General features: G+C 36.7%; 1 protein-coding gene across 1 annotated transcript in view; it reads right to left on the bottom strand.

Moving 5' to 3' along the window:
- LOC126455890 (Down syndrome cell adhesion molecule-like protein 1 homolog) overlaps positions 1-24,153 on the bottom strand; it is a 120,135-nt gene that overhangs the window by 20,446 nt on the left and 75,536 nt on the right. The window contains exons 10-14 of the mRNA XM_050091650.1: positions 21,316-21,470; positions 19,133-19,150; positions 15,867-15,965; positions 8,575-8,760; positions 1,429-1,722 (exon numbers count right to left, since the gene is read on the bottom strand). Of these exons, the coding sequence (XP_049947607.1) occupies positions 1,429-1,722; positions 8,575-8,760; positions 15,867-15,965; positions 19,133-19,150; positions 21,316-21,470 (752 nt within the window). The remainder of the gene's footprint in view (positions 1-1,428; positions 1,723-8,574; positions 8,761-15,866; positions 15,966-19,132; positions 19,151-21,315; positions 21,471-24,153) is intronic.

Raw genomic sequence — 24,153 nt, 5'->3', positions numbered from 1 at the left:
TAAATCACTCCATGCAAATGCCAGATTAGTTGCTTTATCTGAGCTAGTGTTCCATCCCTAATGATCACATTGTTGATGGGACAAACTCTGATGTTTCTTTTTATACATGAGTGTCTTTAATAACTCATGTCCATTATAATTATCTGGGCTGTTATGCCGTGGTCGGTTGATGAATTCTGTGTCAATTCCCAACGTTTCGTCTCCGACTGTGGGAGACATCTTCAAGGGGGTCCGAAGCTCAATGGAAGGTCCAACACACCCACTGGCTCGCTACTGACTTTGGCAGTCGATTCCCAATGTTTCGTCTCCGACTGCGGTAGACATCTTCAAGGGGGTCCGTAGCTCAATGGAAGGTCCAACACACCCACTGGCTCGCTACTGACTTTGGCAGTCAGTAGCGAGCCAGTGGGTGTGTTGGACCTTCCATTGAGCTACGGACCCCCTTGAAGATGTCTCCCGCAGTCGGAGATGAAACGTTGGGAATCGACACAGAATTCATCAACCGACCACAGCATAACAGCCCGGATAATTATAATAGACATGATATTTCCGGCCGTGAAAGTCTACATTTTAGTATCTTTAATAACTACACATGACAAAGCACAAAGATTAATATGAACATAGGAACATTGCAACTGGATACTTAAAGCATGGTAAAACTGAAGAGAAGTTGGTAATATGAACATGAAGATGGGAAAGAAAGGAATTTTGTACATAAGGTACTAAGAGAGAGAGAGAGAGAGAGAGAGAGAGAGAGATAAAGGCCAACATCTAAAGACCAACATCACACCCACCACCCACACAAAGACAAGCACACAAACACACTCTCTCACTCTCTCTCTCTCTCTCTCTCTCTCTCTCTCTCTCTCTCTCTCTCTCTCTCACACACACACACACACACACACACACACACACACACACACACACACACACACAGAACAGACATTTTCAAGCTTCCTTTAATCTAATCGTCACTTCTCAACAATGTGAGGAGTCATGAGGAACGATACATGGTTTAGAATCCATGTTAACCTTTTGGAACCCATGTTAAGCTGTAGATCTTCTTTCCTTGGTTGGTTAAATGGGGTAGATCAGGGACACCCAAGTCACCATAGTGGCATCTAATTAAAAGCCTTACTCTCAAACATTGTGCCACACTCAAATACTAAAAAATGATCAGAACTGTTGCTAACACAAATATTAAAAGAATAAAGGTTGAAACAGGACATATAGTTGTGTAAAGTTTGAACAACAATACAGACAAAGAGAAATGTATATTCTGCCCAGCAGGACTGCAGATTAAAAACCAGAACAAATAATATACTATTCACAAGACCAATAAAATAAAGCAAAGAAATGAGGAAGGAAGTGAAAGAAAAAAAATTATTTATTGAAAAGGACTTGATTTAATGACACAAATATAATTACCTCCTGTGCTGGATAAAGTTGTGAAGTCATATGTGACTACAGTGGAACCTGCACTGTTGTGAGCAGTCATCCGAAGCTCATAATTTGTCACTGGATTAAGATCAAGAATGGAAAACTTCTCTTCTGTGTACTTAAGATTGTTTGACACAAGTATCCATTTTGTTCCAGTTTTCAGTTTATATTCTACAACTAATGTGGTTATTGGGCAGCCACCAGTATTCCACGTGCCAACGTTCAGCTGTATGAAGGTAGAGTTGGTGGCCAGGAGATCTTCTTTTGTTGGAGCAATAGGAGCTTAAAAAAACGTAAAGAGTGTGATTATTATTTTAAAGCATGTCTTTAATACACTAGGATAATTTTTTAATTAATGGAGAAACATGTATTGAAATTAGTGTGATTTTAAAACTGTATTCAAAAGCAGATCATAAACTCATATCTCTGCCATTCATCTTAGTGTTCTACCAACACCTATTTGATCATGTCTCACACTAAGTTTAAGCCTGCCACAATCCATCTTCCTGCCTTCCCATACTCATGCAGGTTCCTCTACTTAAGATGCCAAATTAGGGACCTAGGATGAAACAAAGTGCTAAGGGATTGGAGAACTGATGCTGCACTAGCCATAGATAGTAAAGGCATAATTGGCACACTGATATAATGTGTCATGTATATTCTTCTCTACGTATATGTTGTTACTGAATGAGGAAATCACCTTGGAAACAATCCTGAGGGTAAGCCAAGTTTATTACATTCTTCATTGTTGTTGTTGTTATTGTTGTTGTGGTCTTCAGTCCTGATACTGGTTTGATGCAGCTCTCCATGCTACTCTATCCTGTGCAAGCTTCTTCATCTCCCAGTACGTACTGCAGCCTACATCCTTCTGAATCTGCTTAGTGTATTCATCTCTTGGTCTCCCTCTACGATTTTTACCCTCCACCCTGCCCTCCAATGCTAAATTCGTGATCCCTTGATACCTCAAAACATGTCCTACCAACCGGTCCCTTCTTCTTGTCAAGTTGTGCCACAAACTCTTCTCCCCAATTCTATTCAGTACCTCCTCATTAGTTATGTGATCTACCCATTGAATCTTCAGCATTCTTCTGTAGCACCACATTTCGAAAGCTTCTCTTCTCTTCTTGTCCAAACTATTTATCGTCCATGTTTCACTTCCATACATGGCTACACTCCATACAAATACTTTCAGAAACGACTTCCTGACACTGAAATCTATACTTGATGTTAACAAATTTCTCTTCTTCAGAAATGTTTTCCTCGCCATTGCCAGTCTGCATTTTATATCCTCTCTACTTCGACCATCATCAGTTATTTTGCTCCCCAAATAGCAAAACTCCTTTACTACTTTAAGTGTCTCATTTCCTAATCTAACTCTCTCAGTATCACCCGACTTAATTCGACTACATTCCATTATCCTCGTTTTGCTTTTGTTGATGTTCATCTTATATCCTCCTTTCAAGACACTGTCCATTCTGTTCAACTGCTCTTCCAGGTCCTTTGCTGTCTCTGACAGAATTACAATGTCATTGGCGAACCTTAAAGTTTTTATTTCTTCTCCATGGATTTTAATACCTACTCCGAATTTTTCTTTTATTTCCTTTACTGCTTGCTCAATATACAGATTGAATAACATCGTGGAGAGGCTACAACCCTGTCTCACTCCCTTCACAACCACTGCTTCCCTTTCGTGTCCCTCGACTCTTATAACTGCCATCTGGTTTCTGTACAAATTGTAAATAGCCTTTCGCTCCCTGTATTTTACCCCTGCCACTTTCAGAATTTGAAAGAGAGTATTCCAGTCAACATTGTCAAAAGCTTTCTCTAAGTCTACAAATTCTAGAAACGTAGGTTAGCCTTTTCTTAATCTAGCTTCTAAAATAAGTCGTAGAGTCAGTATTGCCTCACGTGTTCCCATATTTCTAAGGAATCCAAACTGATCTTCCCCGAAGTTGGCTTCTACCAGTTTTCCCATTCCTCTGTAAAGAATTTGGGTTACTATTTTGCAGCTGTGACTTATTAAACTGATAGTTTGGTAATTTTCACATCTGTCAACGCCTGCTTTCTTTGGGATTGGAATTATTATATTCTTCTTGAAGTCTGAGGGTATTTCGCCTGTCTCATACATTTTACTCACCAGATGGTAGAGTTTTGTCTGGACTGGCTCTCCCAAGGCGGTCAGTAGTTCTACTGGAATGTTGTCTACTCCTGGGGCCTTGTTTCGACTTAGGTCTTTCAGTGCTCTATCAAACTCTTCACGCAGTATCATATCTCCCATTTCATCTTCATCTACATCCTCTTCCATTTCTATAACATTGCCCTCAAGCACATCACCCTTGAATAGACCCTTTATGTACTCCTTCCACCTTTCTGCTTTCCCTTCTTTGCTTAGAACTAGGTTTCCATCTGAGCTCTTGATATTCATACAAGTGGCTCTCTTTTCTCCAAAGGTCTCTTTAAGTTTCCTGTAGGCAGTATCTATCTTACCCATAGTTAGATAAGCCTCTCATCCTTACATTTGTCGTCTAGCTATCCCCGATTAGCCATTTTGCACTTCCTGTCGATCTCATTTTTGAGACGTTTGTATTCCTTTTTGCCTGCTTCATTTAGTGCATTTTTATATTTCCTCCTTACATCGATTAAATTCAATATTTCTTCTGTTACCCAAGGGTTTCTACTAGCCCTCGTCTTTTTACCTACTTGATCCTCTGCTGCCTTCACTACTTCATCTCTCAAAGCTACCCATTCTTCTTCTACTGTATTTTTTTACCCCATTCTTGTCAATTGTTCCCTTATGCTCTCCCTGAAACTCTGTACAACCTCTGGTTTAGTCAGTTTATCCAGGTCCCATCTCCTTAAATTCCCACCTTTTTGCAGTTTCTTCAGTTTCAATCAACAGTTCATAACCAATAGATTGTTGTGAGAGTCCACATCTGCCCCTGGAAATGTCTTACAATTTAAAACCTGGTTCCTAAATCTCTGTCTTACCATTATATAATCTATCTGAAACCTGTCAGTATCTCCAGGCTTCTTCCACATATACAACTTTCTTTTATGATTCTTGAACCAACCAAGTGTCAGCTATGATTAAGTTGTACTCTGTGCAAAATTCCACCAGGCGGTTTCTCTTTCATTTCTTACCCCCAATCCATATTCACCTACTATGTTTCCTTCTCTTCCTTTTCCTACTATCGAATTCCAGTCACCCATGACTATTAAATTTTCGTCTCCCTTCACTACCTGAATAATTTCTTTTATCTGATCATACATTTCTTCAATTTCTTTGTCATCTGCAGAGCTAGTAGGCATATAGACTTGTACTACTGTTGTAGGCATGATCTTCGTGTCTATCTTGGCCACAACAATGCATTCGCTGTGCTGTTTGTAGTAGCTTACCCGCATTCCTATTGTTTCATTCATTATTAAACCTACTCCTGCATTACCCCTATTTGATTTTGTATTTATAACCCTGTATTCACCTGACCAAAAGTCTTGTTCCTCCTGCCACTGAACTTCACTAATTCCCACTATATCCAACTTTAACCTATCCATTTCCCTTTTTAAATTTTCTAACCTACCTGCCTGATTAAGGGATCTGACATTCCACGCTCCGATCCGTAGAACGCCAGTTTTCTTTCTCCTGATAACGATGTCCTCCTGAGTAGTCCCCGCCCGGAGATCCGAATGGGGGACTATTTTACCTCCGGAATATTTTACCCAAGAGGACGACATCATCATTTATCCATACAGTAAAGCTGCATGCCCTCGGGAAAAATTACGACCGTAGTTTCCCCTTGCTTTCAGCCGTTTCTTCATTGTTATCCACACTATTTATATCTTCACAGTGAACTAAACGACATTTGTGGTGAAGCTAACTTATTTTATTATTATTTTTTTCAGTGAGAGTCTATCTTTCAATTTTATTTTCGTGAATTTATGACAGAAAGATGTATGATCTCACTTATGAATGTAGATGATTGTGCAGGGAACCGTTTCCAGTCCCTTTGCAGTGATGCATGTGTGTACCTCCAGAAGGCAGCTTGTTTGGCACTACTGTGTCATCTGAGAGAGAGAGAGAGAGAGAGAGAGAGAGAGAGAGAGAGAGAGGGAGAGAGAGAGGGAGGGGGGGCGGGGAGGGGTGGCAGTTAACTTAAGGCAGCCTCAGGCCTCTATGTGTATCGCTACGGCTCTTTGTGTATGTAATTGGTTCCTGCTGAATTTTCTTTAAATACTGTGTTCAAGTTGTTAAGGTTTCCATGGAATAAAATTGTGTCAGTCTACTGGTTGTGTTGCATTTATACTTAAGTACAAAACCCTTTTTTTCAGATCATTTGAAAAATGGGAGAAATTTGATGAGCACTCCATTTTGGGAAGAAAATTGAGAAAAGAGATGCATACAATAATATCCAGGGAGATAAACTTGCTGACACCATTTATAAAATCAGAACGTTTCAGGAAATCTAATTGGAAAAGTTTTGCCCTTCAGATAACAACGAAGTTCGTAAAGCTTTTTAGCAAGATGTACTTTAACAACATAACTTGACAATTGTCCTATCAAGGAGAGTATTATTTAGCAAGGACTGTGTCACAAACGTTGCCACAACTGTGAGGAAGTTTATGTGTTTTGTCTACATTTTTATTACAAACAAAACATGAATAGATGTTCATTCTGAGGCATCTAATGCCCAGGCACAAGGCACAGTATTCACACTCTATTTGGCACAGTATTCACACTCTATCTGCAGAGCTTGGCATACTTTTACAGTGTTCTGCCAGCTCAGGTTAGTTGTTAAATATTGAGGTTATGGCAACTGATTACTATGCCTATACTCAACTTATGAGGTGTCTGTGGTTAAAATACACATTCTGCATACTGGTGAGCCCTCATACCAAAAGAGAAAGTTGAGAGTAAGAAAGCTGTGCCCCATTTCAAGATGAATTAGGATGACTATCTCATCTCAGCAGCTGGAGGAAGTGTGTCAAGTCATACCGCTGCCAGTCACCTTGTGACACAGCAAGCTGAAGAAACAACACTTGCAATGATTGCACCACTGATGATTAATAATTCTTCTTCCCAGTAATTATGCTAATTATTACACTGTTTGTATGCCATATATTTGTGACATGTACCTAAGTAAATGAAAAGCTGAATCTGACTTTGTTCCAATTAAACTTTGCTCCACCTAAATTTACTTTCATTGCACAAAGTCCAATATAATTTATTTTATTTTATTCAAAAAGTCCAGATTGAGATATCAATAATACTGTGAAAAGGTTAGATTGCTACTCACTGCAAAGGTGACACTTTGAGTTGCAGTCAGGGATAACAAAAAGACAGTTACACATTGGCATTTGGCCAAAGCCTTCTTCATAAAAGAAAACACATACACACATTCACACAACAGGCACACCTCACAGACATACACCTTACAGACATATGAGGGCTGTTGCATCTGGAATGAAATTCTTGCATTGAACAAAAACAGTAATCTGAGTGAGGCATGGAAGGGGGAGAGGAAGCAGGTTACAGACAGGGGGAGAGAAGAGCACTGTCTGGAAGTAATTACTGTGTAACAGCCTCATAAGTTTTCATGTACTACAACAAGGTTCACTGCTAAAACTTGTACAGTTTATAGTATACACAGGGGATCATATACAGCTATTCTTCATACTGATGACATCAGTGTCACTGCAATTAGAGATAACTTATACAACATGATGGGACAGAGAAAAGACGAGATATATCTACATTGTGGTGGTTGAATACAGTGAGCTGGGGCTGCAGTTTGACTAGGGTGAGTGGTTGTGTCAGGTGAAGTGGGTGAATGGAGGAAGGAGGTGAAAAGTGGGAAGGAGGGTTGAGGCAGGACAGCTCATGGCTAGGAGGGAGGGAGGCAATAGGAGGTAAGTATCGGAAAAGTCCTGAACTGACACAACACTTGAAGTGTCTTCTGTATCCAAGCAAAACTGAGGAGTTTGTTACATACTGTGAAAGACAATATTGGCCTAAAGATGTTTACAGGTGTCCAATAGGACAGTATGGCCTCAGTAGAGGACACTGATGAGAAGACAAGGATTATAGCCTCAGTTTTGTCTTTCTGGGACTTTGTGGTAATGGAGGCAAAACATATTTGCATGGCAGATAACCCAACAAATAAGGATTCAGCATTCCAAATAAGTATAGCCTGGAAGTCTTTTGTTGCCAACATTAGGCATAGAGAAAAATGAGAACTTCTGATGACAGTGACATGGCAAAATAGATGAGGATTATGCTAGCTATTAATTTTGAGTTGGCTTCCAGCCTCAGTGCCACTCAGCAGCAGCAACATGTGAAACACCATAGATTGACTTCTGGTAGTGTGCTCAGAACACACTACTATAATCTGTCTGCAGACAACTCGATCGCGTGTGTGCGACCGTCAAATGAGGCTTCCACAATAGTCTGACAAAAAGTGGAAATTGACTGTTGGTACTTACCAACAGTAACCAGCAGACACCACCTGACAGTGTTCAGTAGTTGCCTTGAAGAAAATTATGGGATTTTCAATACATGATCCTAAGGAGACCTGAGGGCTGTATATTGTACATAAACACTAGGAAATCCTGAAAAGATGCATGACTAATAATATTATATCCAAAGGCTTTTTGGTCATTGACTGCTTGTTAACAGCCCTGATAACATTTCACCTGGTGGGGTTCGGATGACAATTGGGTGACATAAAAATATATAATCAGAGAATGCCAAGTAATCAGTTAGAAGTTACCATTTTAAAATCAAACTTATCACTATACTAGCTTCACAAATATAGACTGTATCACTAAAAGATTTCAGAAATATCTCACACAGTGGGAGTGGGCCTAGGACTGAGGCACTTTTGTCAGTCAAGGAATTCATGGAGTGCAAAAATGAAGAAATTGCATTCCGACTATTCAATTTAACACATTTGTATCTTTTATTATTATCTTTAGTACTGTGATTTATTGTAGTCTAGATTGTGTTTTACATTTCATACTATGTATTATTTGCTTATACTTACAGTTTCCAGTTTTTATTCCTAAATAGGCTCTAGACTGATCTTATGAAACAGTTATAATTTTGGAAAAATTTGTGATTATAAAATATGGTGGTGTTACCTTTCCCTTGTGTGTAAGCAGTTATATTTTTTGTAGGACTACTGTTGCCCATGTGGTTGAAGGCTTGAAGATAAAGCTGATATTTAGAACCACACTGAAGGTTTCCAAGAGTAAAGTTTTTATCTTCAGCCTGTACAATGACCTTTTCCCATTCACCAAACTCTCGTTTAAAGTATAAGGTATAGCCTGTAAATAAAATGGTGTTAATATTTCTGATGATATTAATATTTTTTGCAAATGAAAAATGAAAATAATTTTAAACTAGAAATTTATAGATTCTAAATATGCTACAGTCACTGAACATATACAATGGATTTCAGATGGACTGAAGAGCAATCGTAATGAAAATGTGTCTTTCAGATATTAAAATTATAGTTTTGACTATTTTGAGTTACTTTTAATCAGTTACAATATCCATATTTGGAATTATATTATGAAATATGGAAGTCCACTGGAGGGCTGTTCAATAACTGAACACTTTTCACATTTTTATGATACATACATTACTTGCTTTACTTTTCACATTCACTCTCCTCCCCTCCTGCTCTCTCTTTTTCCTCTGTTTGTTGATTGCACAAATCATTTCTCTTCCTCTTTATCCATTTTTACTTCTCATTTCAGCTTCATCATCTCTAGACTGACGTTGGCACAATGCTTACCAATGTGCTGTGTTTGATCTCCTATTCTCTCTGAACCCCCCACCACTCTTGCCCACATCTTGTCCTCACAACAGGTGAGCCCCTCTCATCTTGGGGTCTGAGTGACACACACTTCATTTTTAACCTTTCTTAGCCTATAGGATCTAGGATAGTGTAGTGTAATTTTACATACACTTATCAGCAGTAGTAAAATCTCAGCTCCTGAAGGTAAGTATCAACAAACAATTCTGTTTTGATATTACTGTTTTGAGTGGATTTTTCTTTTGGTACAATAATTCAGTTGATAAAATAAAACTACAATATACAGCATTCCTCTCAGTTTAATGACCATAAACAGACTGTCAGCTACTTATGCTCTTTTTATGTCTCTCATATGTAGATCTAACTGGCTATACTTTACAAAAGGCTGTCATCCCATTGCATTTGTTTTTGGTGTATACAGATGTCAGTAATGCATTACCATGTCAAGTTGTGGGTGCCAGTTGGTGAATAGTATGTTGTAGCCAATGAACAGCTGTCAACTAGTTACAGTTTCATATCATTGATGTACAAATTTATCGTCATTCTGCTTTTGCTGCTTGTTGACATTTTGCAGCCCGAGGTCTAAGTTAGGTTGGAAGTTGAAAATTTGGTTGTGAGCTGGCAAAGCAACTGTTATGGTGCCCTAGACAGCATTGGCATCATGCACAACTTATACACCATATGGGCTGCAGCAAGCTGAACTCCTACAGTTCAGATGATGCAGGACTTTGCAACCCCAGAACTTAGTGGCCAAGACAGCAGAGGGCATCAACAGTGGTCTGGCCAGGCCATAGGCAGTGTACACAGCAACAATACAAGTCACTGACAAACTGCACCTCTTCATGCATTCACTGTGTTCTGTAGTGAAAATTATAGGGAGAGGTCTATGTTAGCCTGGCAGTTGACAGTTTCATTTTCCATTATTTAAATGCATCCAGAGTTATACAGTATATGCACCAATAACAGGAACATCAAGGTGCAGAAATAGCAGAAAATGAAAACTCTTTATGAAATTATTTATTATGCGTTTGTGTGTATTTTCCTCTGCAAAACAATGGTTTTCCTTCAAAAATTCAGTCTTATCTCATTCCATCACTGGGTTTGTTAAGCTTATATCAGATACCTAATATTTACGCAGTCAAAGCAAAAACTTTGTTGCATCATTGCCTCTAAAAATCAGCTGTTCTGCTGCCTTGCCTCTGCATTACAGGTGTTATGAACATATACTTTATGGTTGGAGTGTAAATGGTCCCTCATCAAGTTTTACTGACCTAACCTAGTTCTGGCAACGTAATGACAGATTCATCATCAGACAATATCACTCTCCTCTGATTATCGTTAATAGTTGATGCACGTCAAAAAATCTCAGTACCACTTGGCTTATTCTGACATTTGTGATATCAATCTAGGGCTTGGAGAATGTTGCCTAATTGAGAAAGATAGCTGACAAATGTTTTGCTCTGTGTGACGCATTAAAACTTGGAGCCAGACTGGGGGCAGAACTCAAATTCTTGCCTTTTGAAGGCAATGTGCTATGAATATGCTATCTGTGCCACTTTAATATGAAATTACTCCAAGCTTCAGAGAAGGAAACTGGAGGAGCCAGTGACAAGTTGAAGCTTTGATTTAGCCTATGAGGCATGCAAAAGACAGGGATCCTGGTTCAAACCCCTGTCTGGCACACAGTTTTGACTTCTTGCTTACAATCATGAGAATGAGTGGTTTCAGCACTTTATGTTAGATTCTGATACAAGAAACAAATCATTTGACATGCTGACTGTGTTCTAGTGTGATATGAATTGAAGTAGCTGCTTATTTGGAGATGCAACAAGAAGTCATCCATGTTTATTTTGACAGTCCTCAGCAATATCTGATGAAGAGTCTGATCAATATTTGGTGAGACTGCCCCCCCTTCACTATTTGCTAATGTTAATCACTCAGTATCTCCTTCTGTTCACTATTATTAATCATCGGTGATATTGTGCCAAGAGTTGTCAGTACCATAATCCTTTTGGACATTGTTCCTCTTGATAAACGTGGTGCACTCGTTTTATGATGCTGTTATTCCAACTTGTGCTTCATCTAACAGTGTTATAATAATTTACTGCTGTGTGAGAGGCAGTCAAATGGAAACTGAATACTCACCACAGTGGGACCATGGAATGGTTCTATTCAAAAGTTATCACCATACGCATTAAGACATTTATCCAACTTGGAGACGAAATGACCAACTTCTCTTCTGTAGAATGGGGTCTGCTGCTGAGGGATCCACAATCTCACCTACTCTTGCTCTTTCTTCAGGTCACTAAAGATATGTAAATCACAAGGTGAAAGATCACAGCTGTAAGGAGGATGTTGCAATGATTCCAACCAAATTGCTGAAGCGTAGCTGTTGTCTGATTGACACTGTGAGGGTAGGCATTATCATGTAACAGGATGATTCAGTCTGACAACATTCCTGGGCATTTTGATCTTATGTCATGCTGCAGTTTCTGCAAAGTGTCTTCACAGTGCTGCACGTTGATTGTGGTGCCATTTGGGGAACTTAATGAGCAGAGGACCCCTGCAGCCAAAGGAGGAGATCATCATGACCTTACTGAAACTTGTGTGAACATGTTTGGATTTCTTTTGCGAGGGAGATGTGGGATATTTCCAATGCTATCCCTGTCATTTGCCTTTGGCTGTGGGAATGCTGTCAGATGGAATCATCCTGTTGCACAATAATGCCTGCCCCACACTGCCAATCACACAAAGGCTACACTTAAGCAATTTGGATGGGAAACATTGCAATCCTCTATAAAGACCAGATCTTTCACCATGTGATTTTCGCACCTTTGGTGACCTGAAAAAAAAAAAAAAAAAAAAAAAAAAAAGGTATGTGTGGTTGCCAGCTTCAGTCAGACAAGTAAGTTCAAGAATGGGAGTTGTGGATCCATTAGTAACTGATCACCTCATCTCCCAGTGGGATAAATGTCTTAACGCATGTGGTGATTACTTTTCAATGGAACAATTCCATCATCCCATTGTGGTGTGTGTTCGATTTTCATTTGACTGCCTCTCATAATACAGATCCTGTCTGAAAGCACATAGGTAAGGAACTATAGTAATATAATTTCATGACACAGAAACAACTTTTAGTTCACGTCATAACAATGGGTACCATGTGAAATGTGTCCATACGTCTCATTATACTGCTGTATTCCACTGCTTTGTTTGTGCTTTGTGACTTTTTTCCTCCTTCAGGCCTCAGTCATTCATCATTCAATTTTTCATTTTTCTGTTTCATTTCACCTATGGCTTTCTTGATTTGTTTTCCCTTAGCGATTTCAGCAGTATTTTAATGAATTTAAATGAATTTGAAAATTCTTTTGTTATTCTTAGTTACTAATACACCTGGCAGTTTTGTTAATGAGGAACAGTTTGCAAAATAACAAATTTTTCATTTGGTCGAATAATGCAGGGTGTTTCAAAATGAAGATACCGGTTTTAAGGCATTGTAGCATTTATTACATTCAACTTACAATTGTAAATAATACACTAAATCAAAGAGCAATTTAAACAGATTTGTTTGCATACCTGTGCACAATGGGAAGAGAATGGAATGACAAAGAGTGACTCAAAAACGTGTTGAACAAGTGCGAGTCTTTCATGCTTAGCCCCAAGAAATAGCCCCGTGGAAAGTTTATGGGCCTTTCTTTTTCGGTGAATCAACTGTAACTGATGTTTCTTATCTTGATGTGCTACAGCTGTGGCCCATGCCTCAATGGGAAGAAGTTGAACAACACATCTTTATTTGGGAGCAAGATGGTGAATTGCCTCACTGGCATAACTCAGTACGAGACTGGTTAAACGATGTTGTATTATCCGACCGGTGGATTGGACGCAAGGGGCCAGTTGACACAGCATTTTATGCATGACCTCCATGTTCACACATGATCTGACATGATTATGTGTATGTGCCTCCAATTCCAGCTGATCTGTCCGACTTTAGAAACAGTGTTATTGTAGAAGTTACTCCTGACACACTGATCAAGGTTTCGGAACAACTCACCTATTGACTTGATGTGTGACAAGTGTTCACACTGAATAATTGTAAGAAAAACTGTTTGTGTTTCTATTTCATTTGGTGTATTATTTATAATTGTAAGATGAATGTTATATGTGCTACAAAGCCTTAAAACCCGTATATTCATTTTGAAACACCCTGTAGTCATAATGGCTTGAAAGAAAAGCTATTCTTTCACATTCTATGAAACATTGCTCACAGTGTTTAGTGATTCATAGTATGTGATGACAGTAACTTGCACTAGTAAGCCAGTATGACCCACTACATCAGGCACAAAATTATAATGCTACTGAATTTCTTTGTGGATAAATATTCACACTGCAAAAATAGAACTGCAGCAACAAGATTCTTCTCATCAGAATCGATTTTCGTGACACAAGGAATCCAGTATCAGAATCAAACTTTCACAGAGCTCTGGCAGACTTTAATTGTCGAACCACAAGGGATAAATAACATTCATTCGAAATTTTTGAAGTTGTCGAGGAAATAGTTGCCAAGCAATTATTGAGTTAGGGAGACTCAGACATTCCATCAGACTTTTGGAAAAATATCATCCCATAGCCTCACAGATAATAAGGACAGACAAATTTGAGAAGTACTGCGTAGTCAGCTGAACTGTTCATGCATCCAAGTTGCTGATAAGTATAATAATACAGAAGAATGGAAGAGAAACTCAATCTGTTAGTTGATAAAATATTTGGCTTAAGGAAAGGTAAAGGCACCATGGTGACAGTTCTTGTGTAGAACTTCACAGTGGAAGCAAGACTTATGATAATCAAGACACTTTCACAGAATATGTCAACCTAGAAAAAGGATAAAACAATATAAACTGATGCAAGATGTTTTCAATTCTCATAAATAGTTATACACTACAGGGAATATAAGATCCTGTAAAAAAATATATATATATATATATATATATATATATATATATATATATATATATATATATATATATATATATATATATAAGACAGAATGCTTGGATCATAAAGGGCATACGGCAATGGTGGAATCTTTCTTCCCCAGTTTTTGAAACGTAACAGTCTAATTGAAAACAATTTACACACGTAAATTTTAACCATAAACAGTAATTTCTGACATAGAGGTGTATGGAAATATGTACTTGTGGAAAAGCTACAAAGAAAATAATTATGGAATCTTAATAACACTAATGTGTAGAAGCTCTGTAAATGAAGGGAACATTTTCCGTGAAGGGAGTCTCTAGTAATTAATAAAAAATGTAAATGTATTATTGTAATTATTGTAATAACAGACAAGTACTAATATTGTAGTGTACTAGGTGTTCTGGAGTAAACATACTATCATATATGTAATTTCAATTTTTCTATGTCAATTTTAATTGTTAATTAACCAAAAAATTATTCTAAACAGTACCGAAGGTTGTTTGGGATTGTTAAGTATAAATAGTTACAGCCATGTTGGCAAAAGGGGGTCAGTACTTTGAATGTATTTGGACAGAAAGCATCTAGCTTGTTGACCATGATTTATTTCATTATTGTAAGTATGTTACAACTTATTTCACATTTGTCAAGATGCCTTTATTTACTTTGAGATTGTAATAAATATTCTGCTGAAACACAATAAGAGATTGATTTTTAATTTTAGCTTTTCCGAAGTTGGAATTTTTACAGTGACTGAGAATTTAGGACTTCCGCTGTGACAGATTGCCAGCTACAATAAGTAAAATAACGCATAAGAACGTTATGTGTTCAACCTGTACATCAAAGAAGCAATGATGGAAATAAAAGAAGCAATGATGGAAATAAAATAAAGGTCCAAAGTGGGATTAAAATTCTGGATGAAAGGGTATCAGTAATAAGTTTGCTGATGACATTGCCATCCTCAGTGAAAGTGAACACTGGGAGACGCATTTTACACATTCTCAAAGTGTTACCCATTTACTTACACATACTATCTTCTTGTGCCAGCAACTTTACAAATAATTTGAGAGCCTGTGTGTGGAAACTTGCTTCAAGAGATACCACACTCTGAAAAATTGTCAGTAAGCTTCTCCTATGTTTATAATGTTGAACATGATTTTCATGATTCCCAAATTATGTAGGTTAAATGTCAGTTGTAAATTCAGTTTTTAGTTTTCTTGTCATATTCTTTTCATGAAATCTTAACAACTATTCTAATTACTGAATAGGACTGGTCTGTGGTTTTATACAGAAAAATGGGAAAACTGCCCACAGTTGTAGGGTTAATAATTTAATAGTTGTGTTAGACTGTTAACATAAAATTATACCTCTTAATGAGTAGATTATGACAGGATTTTAAATTTATAAATTTGGTAGATAATTATACAAAACAGTGAAAATCAACTTCTTGTTGCCCTGGAAGCCATTAGGTAGGCAACATGCACCATTTTAGTCCATTTAATAATCTAGATTGAGATTACCAAACAAGTAAATATTAAAATACAGTACAAATTATGTTTTGCCTTGATTTATTATACATCTATAAGCAATACAGTTTAAAAGAAATATGGTGTTGGTAATATATTATAATCTTTCCTGTACCTTCAGCTGCATAAATACTGTCATCTGGTGCTGACCACTTCAAAGATAAACTTGTTTCAGTGGCAGAAGAAACTCTGAAGTCAGTTGGAGGCAACGGAGCTGTAAGAATAATTATTATTTTTAAATATAGGTTCAAAATTAATATTTTATTGTTTCTGCATTCTCATGACAATAAAATAAAGTCATGGTATGCAGTGTACAGAATAACAACAGAATCAACTAAAATGAAAATTACTACAACTTTTAAGTCATGTTCACTTTATATTTCAGAGTCAACTTCTCATTATATAAAAATTGCTGTCTCACGCAGTAAATAAACTAATTCAGTTCCCAAGCACTCTGTGTAAAAAACAGAGGTAGTGTTCACATTTTATACACAATTTTAAGTTGTGAGCAGTGTTAAATTTTTGTATTTTGTTTGTTTCCACATATACATGAAGAGTCTGTCAATCAGACACTGCATTAGTCAAGTTATATACAAAGCAAAAGCTGAACACACATAAAAGTAATCAGATTCAATTGCAGATACTCCTCAGAATTTTATTGTTTGGTTTTTGTGACTATGGTATCAATAAACTACCTATCTGTACCAAGAATTTCATGATCATATTTCAGACATTCTTATCAGTACTTTATAAATTCAGTACTTAACTGTGTTTGTGCCGTGTTCAGCTGAATGTGTATGTTCAATTAATAACTGTTCATAAAGTTTCAAAACAAAGCACATAGAATAAATCTTTTACTTTTCTCCACACAGGCACTATTTGCTATGACATGAGAGACAAACAGTGTCTAAGCATTGTTGTTTCAAATGTAGTTCACAAACTTCCTCACTCAGTCTTATAAAACTTGAATGTTATCAACAAATAATGAGATGATTTGGAAGCTGAAAAAAATCGGTGTATATGAAAGGTGAAGGCACTAACTCAAGTAGAAATTCTGTCCATGTGTTAAGAATACCAAGGAAATTTTATTTCATTTCTTGAAATATAATAAGCAGATTATGTTTATAGCTCCACATTTAATAATATTGTTAGTTAAGCATTACAGTTTCACAATATTGTACACTGATGGATAAAAAATATTTAGATGCACTGGTACATTGTCATATGTTTTCAAGATTAATTTTGTGTATGAATTACCATCTTTGATGAACAGATGAAAGCTGTGGTGAATCTCCATTCAGCTGCTAGGAGGAAATAAAAATCTTCCCAACCCTCTTGCATAAGGCATACACTAATGGTATTCATTAGAGATCTACACAATGGCGATTTTCTGCACTCATACTCAAATGCACCACACTTGGGCATGGTGTTCTTGAGTGCAGATGCTTGAAACAAGCATTTAGTAGTCAAGCATGGCAAATTTGGACAAGCTGATGCAAACAGGTCTGATCCATCTGCCACCCATCTGTTATGAGCATAAAACTGTGTGTGTCTGTGACCTGGTGTGGCCTTTTATATTCCCACCAGCTAATGGAACTATGCTCAGATCAGTTTAGATTATACTGCACACACATATGTCTGCATGATAGATCTAACTGCAAAATTATCATCTAAAAGAGGAAAGAAGCTTTCGCTAAACAACAACAAAAATTTGGACTACATAATGTAGAAAGAATGCAGTAACTATTAATCTTTGTAACGATTGTTGATTTCAGAGTGAAACTTCAAATTATTCATTTTTATAACATGCTCTGCTTTATTAAATGAAATCTGGATGTGAAAATCTGTTGGCACTTATGTGAATGTTACTATCTAAAAAATTAAAACTCTGGTGGCAGCAAATCTGTTTCAAAAATTTGCAAGTTAAACAATGTTTCAAGACTGTGACTCTTAGTAAATTTCCCAGATTTTTTTCTTCTCAGTGTTCAATCACGGTCAGAAAAGTTCTCAGTAGTTGTTTGGTAGCATCTTTTTCATTACTGAACGGTCCATGTAACCACTGTACATGAAATGGCATAGCCTTAACATCAAATATACCTATGTTTTATTGGCTTGTCTTCCAATTTTCAGTGATACTGCTGTAGGATTAGGCAGAATGTTGAAACTGTGAAGCAAAGTATATAAGCTTCCAACAAAATGTGAAATCCTCTTCACGATACAAAGTAAATGGATGTAGATTCTGGCAAAATTTCTGCACACTTTCTAGTTACAATATCATTAACTGAAGTTGGCGATGCTCCAGAATTTACATTTTGATATCTTCTGCAGATGTCTTCAGATACATCATAATGGAACTGAGAGACAAGAGAGAAGAGCACCTGCCACAGTGCATGTAACAACATGATTTCTAGTCTGTTTAATCAACAGTGATAATCTTTCTCAGACCATGCTACAAGTGCTGCCTTTCACACTCATCTTTGGAATCTAACTTTGCTTTCACATTTTCCTGCAGAGGTCAGTTGAGTAGTGTTCAAGTAATTAGATGATCAGACGATTTGAGCATGAGCTGCATAAATTAACTGAATGCAGTTAATCACTGTGTACAAAGGAGCCCAGCAAAATCTGCCAGAGTTTCATGGAACTACCTTTACTGATCAATACAAGTGAGCTAAATGCCAGATGCAGAGCTTTAGTACAGTGCCTGCGAAATTCTTTTTAGTATGATCCAGTGGATCAAATATCCCAGAATGTCTGAGGTAAGTGAAAATGTAATAACATCTATGCCGTGATGGTATGGCTCAATCATTTATTTCACAAGTGTGTTCCAACACACTATTTGAGTATGTACACTTTTAGTCATTTGAAATGAACACAGTGACATTCTGATACAAACTTACATTGATTAACTAGTATAAACTGAGTTACTGATTAAGTTTAAACATGACAACCTTTCTTCTTTCAAGTTGGCATGATTATATGCAGTGGAACTTTGCAAGTTGTATGGTATAGTTTAATACTGAACAAATCAATTTTGGATATTTCTCTGTGAAAAATGATGCAAACTATTTATTCTTCATATCAATACGCAATGTTTTGTTCCATATCTACAAAAACATAAGAGATTTTGGTGTAGTTTTACAATGACATTGAATTTTTAATATAAATGTTTCCCAACTCAGGTTTAGTTTCAAAGTGTCTTTCAAAAATTGTGTGACTTATTTATAAAATCCAAGGATAAAATGTGAAGCCTCTTGAGAAAGAAAATGATTGCATCACTGAGCAATTCTCTACTTACTAAAAGATTCTACTGAATGATGAAAAGAAGAATAATGAAATTGTACCTAAGAGAAAATGAATTAAGCTGATAAATTGCATACTTACACCCATTATTCCTTCTGTCTTTGAAAGCATGTAAGAACACAGTATAGTAAATTTAAGTCCCCAAGAATGGATAAAATAACTTATTGTATTCTGAAATATTTCACTACATTGAAAATATGATCTGCTGGTATGTGTTTTATTCACAAGGAATATTACAGCCATAATCATAATAGTTACAAGGACATGAGTGGCTGAAAAGCTAATAGAAATATTCGGATATGTATGAGAGAGGGGGAAAAATGGTGAAAATCTGTTGGAAGATACAGAGGTGGAGAAGAGAGAAATAATAATTCAGGACAAAATTATATAGGCAGAAAAACTGAGAAAAAGAATCTGTGGAGTGCAAAAAATGATATTCAAATTCCAATGAAGCTGATAATATGAAGCACTAAATTTACATCATAAGAGCATAGTAAGCAGACAACAATAAAGAAATATACACAAGAGTAATAAAGATCTGTACATGAATGAGAGGTAGTGTTCAATAGAGGAAACTGTCAAACAAAATGGAGCAAACCAGAGACACACTGTCATGGCTGTTAAGATGTTGACAAAGAGGTCACTGTTAAAGACCAGGTAGAAATCAAGAAATTATGTTGTAAAAAAAGTTTCTCCCTGCATAGTTCTGCAGCATTAATAACCAAAAGGGTGCATAAGAGGATGGGAGTGTCAAAACATCTGCACAGATCCTTCCTACTGACTTTTTTGTGGAAGCTTCTGTCTGTGCAGAAATACAGTTGGTATAAATTTTCTGCACCAACCCATTGTTCAGTTAACAATTGTGTTCATGAATAAGACAGCAGTCACTAGAAGTGAGATATTGTGACACTGGTGGTTCCATTGTGTTGATGTATTTTGGCTGTTCTCCACTGCATTGTGTGTACCAATGAAATTTAAAGCAAGAAGTAACTTTGGATCTTTCATAGGAATTTGTTATGAGTACAACAAAGTGAGCTCAAACATACAGAAGAAAAATAAGTGTTTAACTAACAGAATTCAAATGTGAAAAGGTGAAAAGATTCTTATTATATGGTACAGGCAGTGTCATAACCTAGCTGTGGCTTAAACTAGGAAAAAGATTTTCTTAGTAAATTAGCTTACTACGCCTATTTTCACTCATTGCTTTCATATGGCATCATATTTTGGGGTAATTCATCACTGAGGGATAAAGTATTTATTGCACAAAAGCATGTAATCAGAATAATAGCTGGAGTCCACCCAAGATCATCCTGCAGACATTTATTTAAGGATCTAGGGATATTCACAGTAGCTTCTCAGTATATATACTCTCTTATGAAATTTGTTATTAACAACCAAACCCAATTCAAAAGTAATAGCAGTGTGTATAACTACAATACTAGGAGAAAGGATGATCTTCACTATTCAAGATTAAATCTAACTTTGGCACAGAAAGGGGTGAATTATACTGCCACTTAAGTCTTTGGTCACTTACCAAATAGTATCAAAAGTCTGACAGATAACCAACAAGTATTTAAGAATAAATTAAAAGAATTTCTGAATGACAACTCCTTCTACTCCATAGAGGAATTTTTAGGTATAAGTTAAGGAAAAAAAAGAAAAAAACAAAAAAATTATAAAAAAAGTTGTTATATTAACTTAGGTATGTTGTTAAATTAACTTAATTATGTCATGTACTGGAAAATTTGACTCGTTCCACATCATTACGAAATATCGTATTCATGATCCATGGAACTAGTATTAATCTAATCTAATCTAATCTTATCAATAATGTCTTACTTGTGACTTTAGAATGTAGTTCCAATCATAGTTCCTTAAATTCCTAACTGAATGCCTTCCATTTTTAAGATTGTAAAGATGTAAAACACTTCAGTGTTAGGTGGACACACATCCTCCATCCCTTTTGTGTTTCATTTATCAGAGAAATTAACCCCTACCATTCCAACTTAATCAATCACATTTTATAGATCTCATCATGAAGGAGAACTTTCAAGGAAATAGATTGAATGTAACTTTGCTTTTTCTGCCTATGGCTCTCAATAAAAGAAATCTTGAGATTAACATTGTATTTCATCCATCAGTATCAGTCATTCTAACAATCTCTATATATGTTGATAAATCTACTGAATAAACTAGTTAAATTTTATGGATCTATGATTATTGAAAGCAAATATTTTTGTTATTTAGCTCACATAAATTCTTACTTTTCACTGTCACTGTGTATGTGATTTCATCAGCTCCTAAGATATTCTGCACTTGGCATGAATAATTTCCAGTATCAGATGTCTCTACTGAGGAAATATGGAGAGTCCACTCAGCATTGATGTGTATACGATTATTTTCTTGAATAAGCTGACCTCTGAAAAAAATCACTTTATTATATATAAATGGTTAGTGTAATTTCTTCTATTATTTAATTCAGTAGCAAAATATGTAAATTTTATGGCTAATTGATCATGTGGTAAGTGGAGAGAAAAAGTAGAGAGTATATGATAAGCTAGACTCTCACAGCTGTGTACAGTCTGCACTTCTCATGAGAACTGAATGTTTGTGGTAGAAAGACTACAATGTAACGAAGACAAAGTATCAGTAAAATTATTGTTCATACAGTGTGATTACATTGTAAAACAGATATTCAATGAAAATACTAAAAACCATCGAAGTAAATAATAATTCCCAATGTGAGTCAGAACAGCACAAAATTAAGTCTGCCTGAAGGTGGATTCAATTAAACACCTAAAGAGTTAAAGTGGTAGAGAAAACAGTTGGCAAAATGAAGGACAGAATGTAGCAAGATTTACTGCTGAGACAAAAATAAATGTCACTAGAAAGAAGAAAAGAAAAATTAAATAATCAAGTTGGAGGGGGGGGGGGGGGGGAGGGGGGGGGAGAAGAAAGAAAGAAAGAAAGAAATGTGAAAGACTGGAAAGGCACTGGAAGACATTGGGTCTAGTTATGGTAGTGGAAACCACAAACATATGGTAGAGCAAGTTTCTGCCTAAATTAGTGGTGCTAGCAGAAAGAATACAAATAATTCGTATTTTCAAGCAAGTACCAAGATGATGGCTATTGTGTTGGTGACTAAGTTACGTGATGGTGTTTTATGTATCAGAAGTTTGGTTCACAGTTTCTAAGGTAAATGGTCCTTAAGGAAGTGGAGTAAGCAAAAAAACTTCTTTCAAAGTTAACACCAATTTTGACACAAAGATGTAAATGTCTTTACAGTAAAACTGTGACAATTCAAGCCCTGGAAATCTGAGTCTTTAATCGAGGTGGATGATGGATGATTACTACATAAAAAAATCATGTATAAAATAGAAATGCACAGGGGCACAGGGAATTGGTGTGAAGAGTGGCTGAGATGCTCATGCATATATAGTTTACAATAATGCCCACATTAGCCGCTATTACTGTTTCACCTGCCGCCGTTTAGCCAGTGTCTGCTCAGGCTCAGTGCAGTGTGTATGCACAGTCAAGTAGTGTTTTGTATTTATTATTGTTCTTGCCATTTTTCACTAGTGTGAATGCTGACTCATCAAAATAAGAAAGGAAATTTGTTTCTTTGGAGATGAGAGTTTTAATAATGAAAAGATCAGACAGTGAGGAGACATAAAAACGGTATCATGAGAATTTTAACAATTTGAGGAAAGGAAAGTTGCAACTCACCATATAGCGGAGATGCCGAGTCACAGATAGGCACAACAGAAACACTGTCTAAAATAAAGCTTTTGGCCAGTAAGGTTTTCGTCAAAATTAGATGATAAACACACCCATACACACTCTCACAAACACAACTCACACATGCTTGAGGTGTGGCCTCAATTGCCTGAGACTGCAGTCATGTATGTGTGAGTTGTGTTTTGTGAGTGTGTATGTGTGTGTGTGTTGTCTAATTTTGCTGAAGGCCTTACTGGCCAAAAGCTTTATTTGTGACAGTCTTTTTGTTGTGCCCATCTGTGACTCAGAATCTCCACTATATGGTGAGTTGCAACTTTTCTTTTCACAAAATTGTTACATTCCATCCTGGATTTTCCATTACCAAGGAATGGAGCAAAGACAAAGTAACAGGAGGTAACTGGAAATGAAACAAAACCAAACTAGAGCAATGGTATTCTAACAAAGCATCAAGTTTTGAATCAATTTTTAAATAAAAGATCGCTAAAATTCTCACTCTTCATCTAATTTGAGTTTTCCCAAATTTGAGCTCTACTCAGTCCCAATTATCTCAAATTACCAAGGTTTCACTGTGCACTGAAGCACGCACATAGGATAATTTTACAGTACTTATTTACACAGACTGCACTACTACAATCAATATGCGCAGAAGTCAAGGTTTTATGTAGCACTCACATTATTTGATATTCCACTGCCTGACAACAAATGTGAAGCACCCAGAAGATACGGTAGAATGTCAATGAAACTTCATTCACTTACTCAGCATTGGTGGGTATGTAAATGATCAGAATTACAATTCTCTGTGCAGGTAGAACAACTACCAGATAGCATTAGTATTGTTCATTCTTAGTGCTGTTACAAGACATGTTATTTAAATATGGGATGTGAAAAGTGTCAGATGTTGAGTGATTCTGCGCAGGAGTTGGAGATGCCATGTACTCATGCGAGACAACATAACAGCACCTGAGAGAGTTTCAAAAGGATCTCACTGTGGGACTCCTTTTGGCCAACTGGTTGAATCAGGCAGTATCCAGATTTATGAAGTATTCAGATGTTACTGTGGCCCAATGCTGGACTGCGTGGGAACATGAGGGCAGGCCTACTCATTGCCAAGGTTACAGTCAACAAAATCTGACCACTGTAAGGTAGGGTTGCTGTATTGTGCACCAAGCATATCATCATCCCTTCACATCTGCACCTGCTAGTGTGAACAATTAATGGACTTTCTGCAACATTCTGAGTCATTCCACACCTTTAGCTGGAGACTAGCAGCAGCTAGACTAGGGAATCAAAACCACAATACAAAATGACAGTGTTTGGTTTGCTGATGTGACCAGAAGGCTTGGACTGCTGATGAATGGTGTTGT

Source organism: Schistocerca serialis, chromosome 2, assembly GCF_023864345.2.
Source record: "Schistocerca serialis cubense isolate TAMUIC-IGC-003099 chromosome 2, iqSchSeri2.2, whole genome shotgun sequence".
NCBI lineage: Eukaryota > Metazoa > Arthropoda > Insecta > Orthoptera > Acrididae > Schistocerca > Schistocerca serialis.
This window is presented reverse-complemented; position numbering and strand designations above follow the sequence as displayed.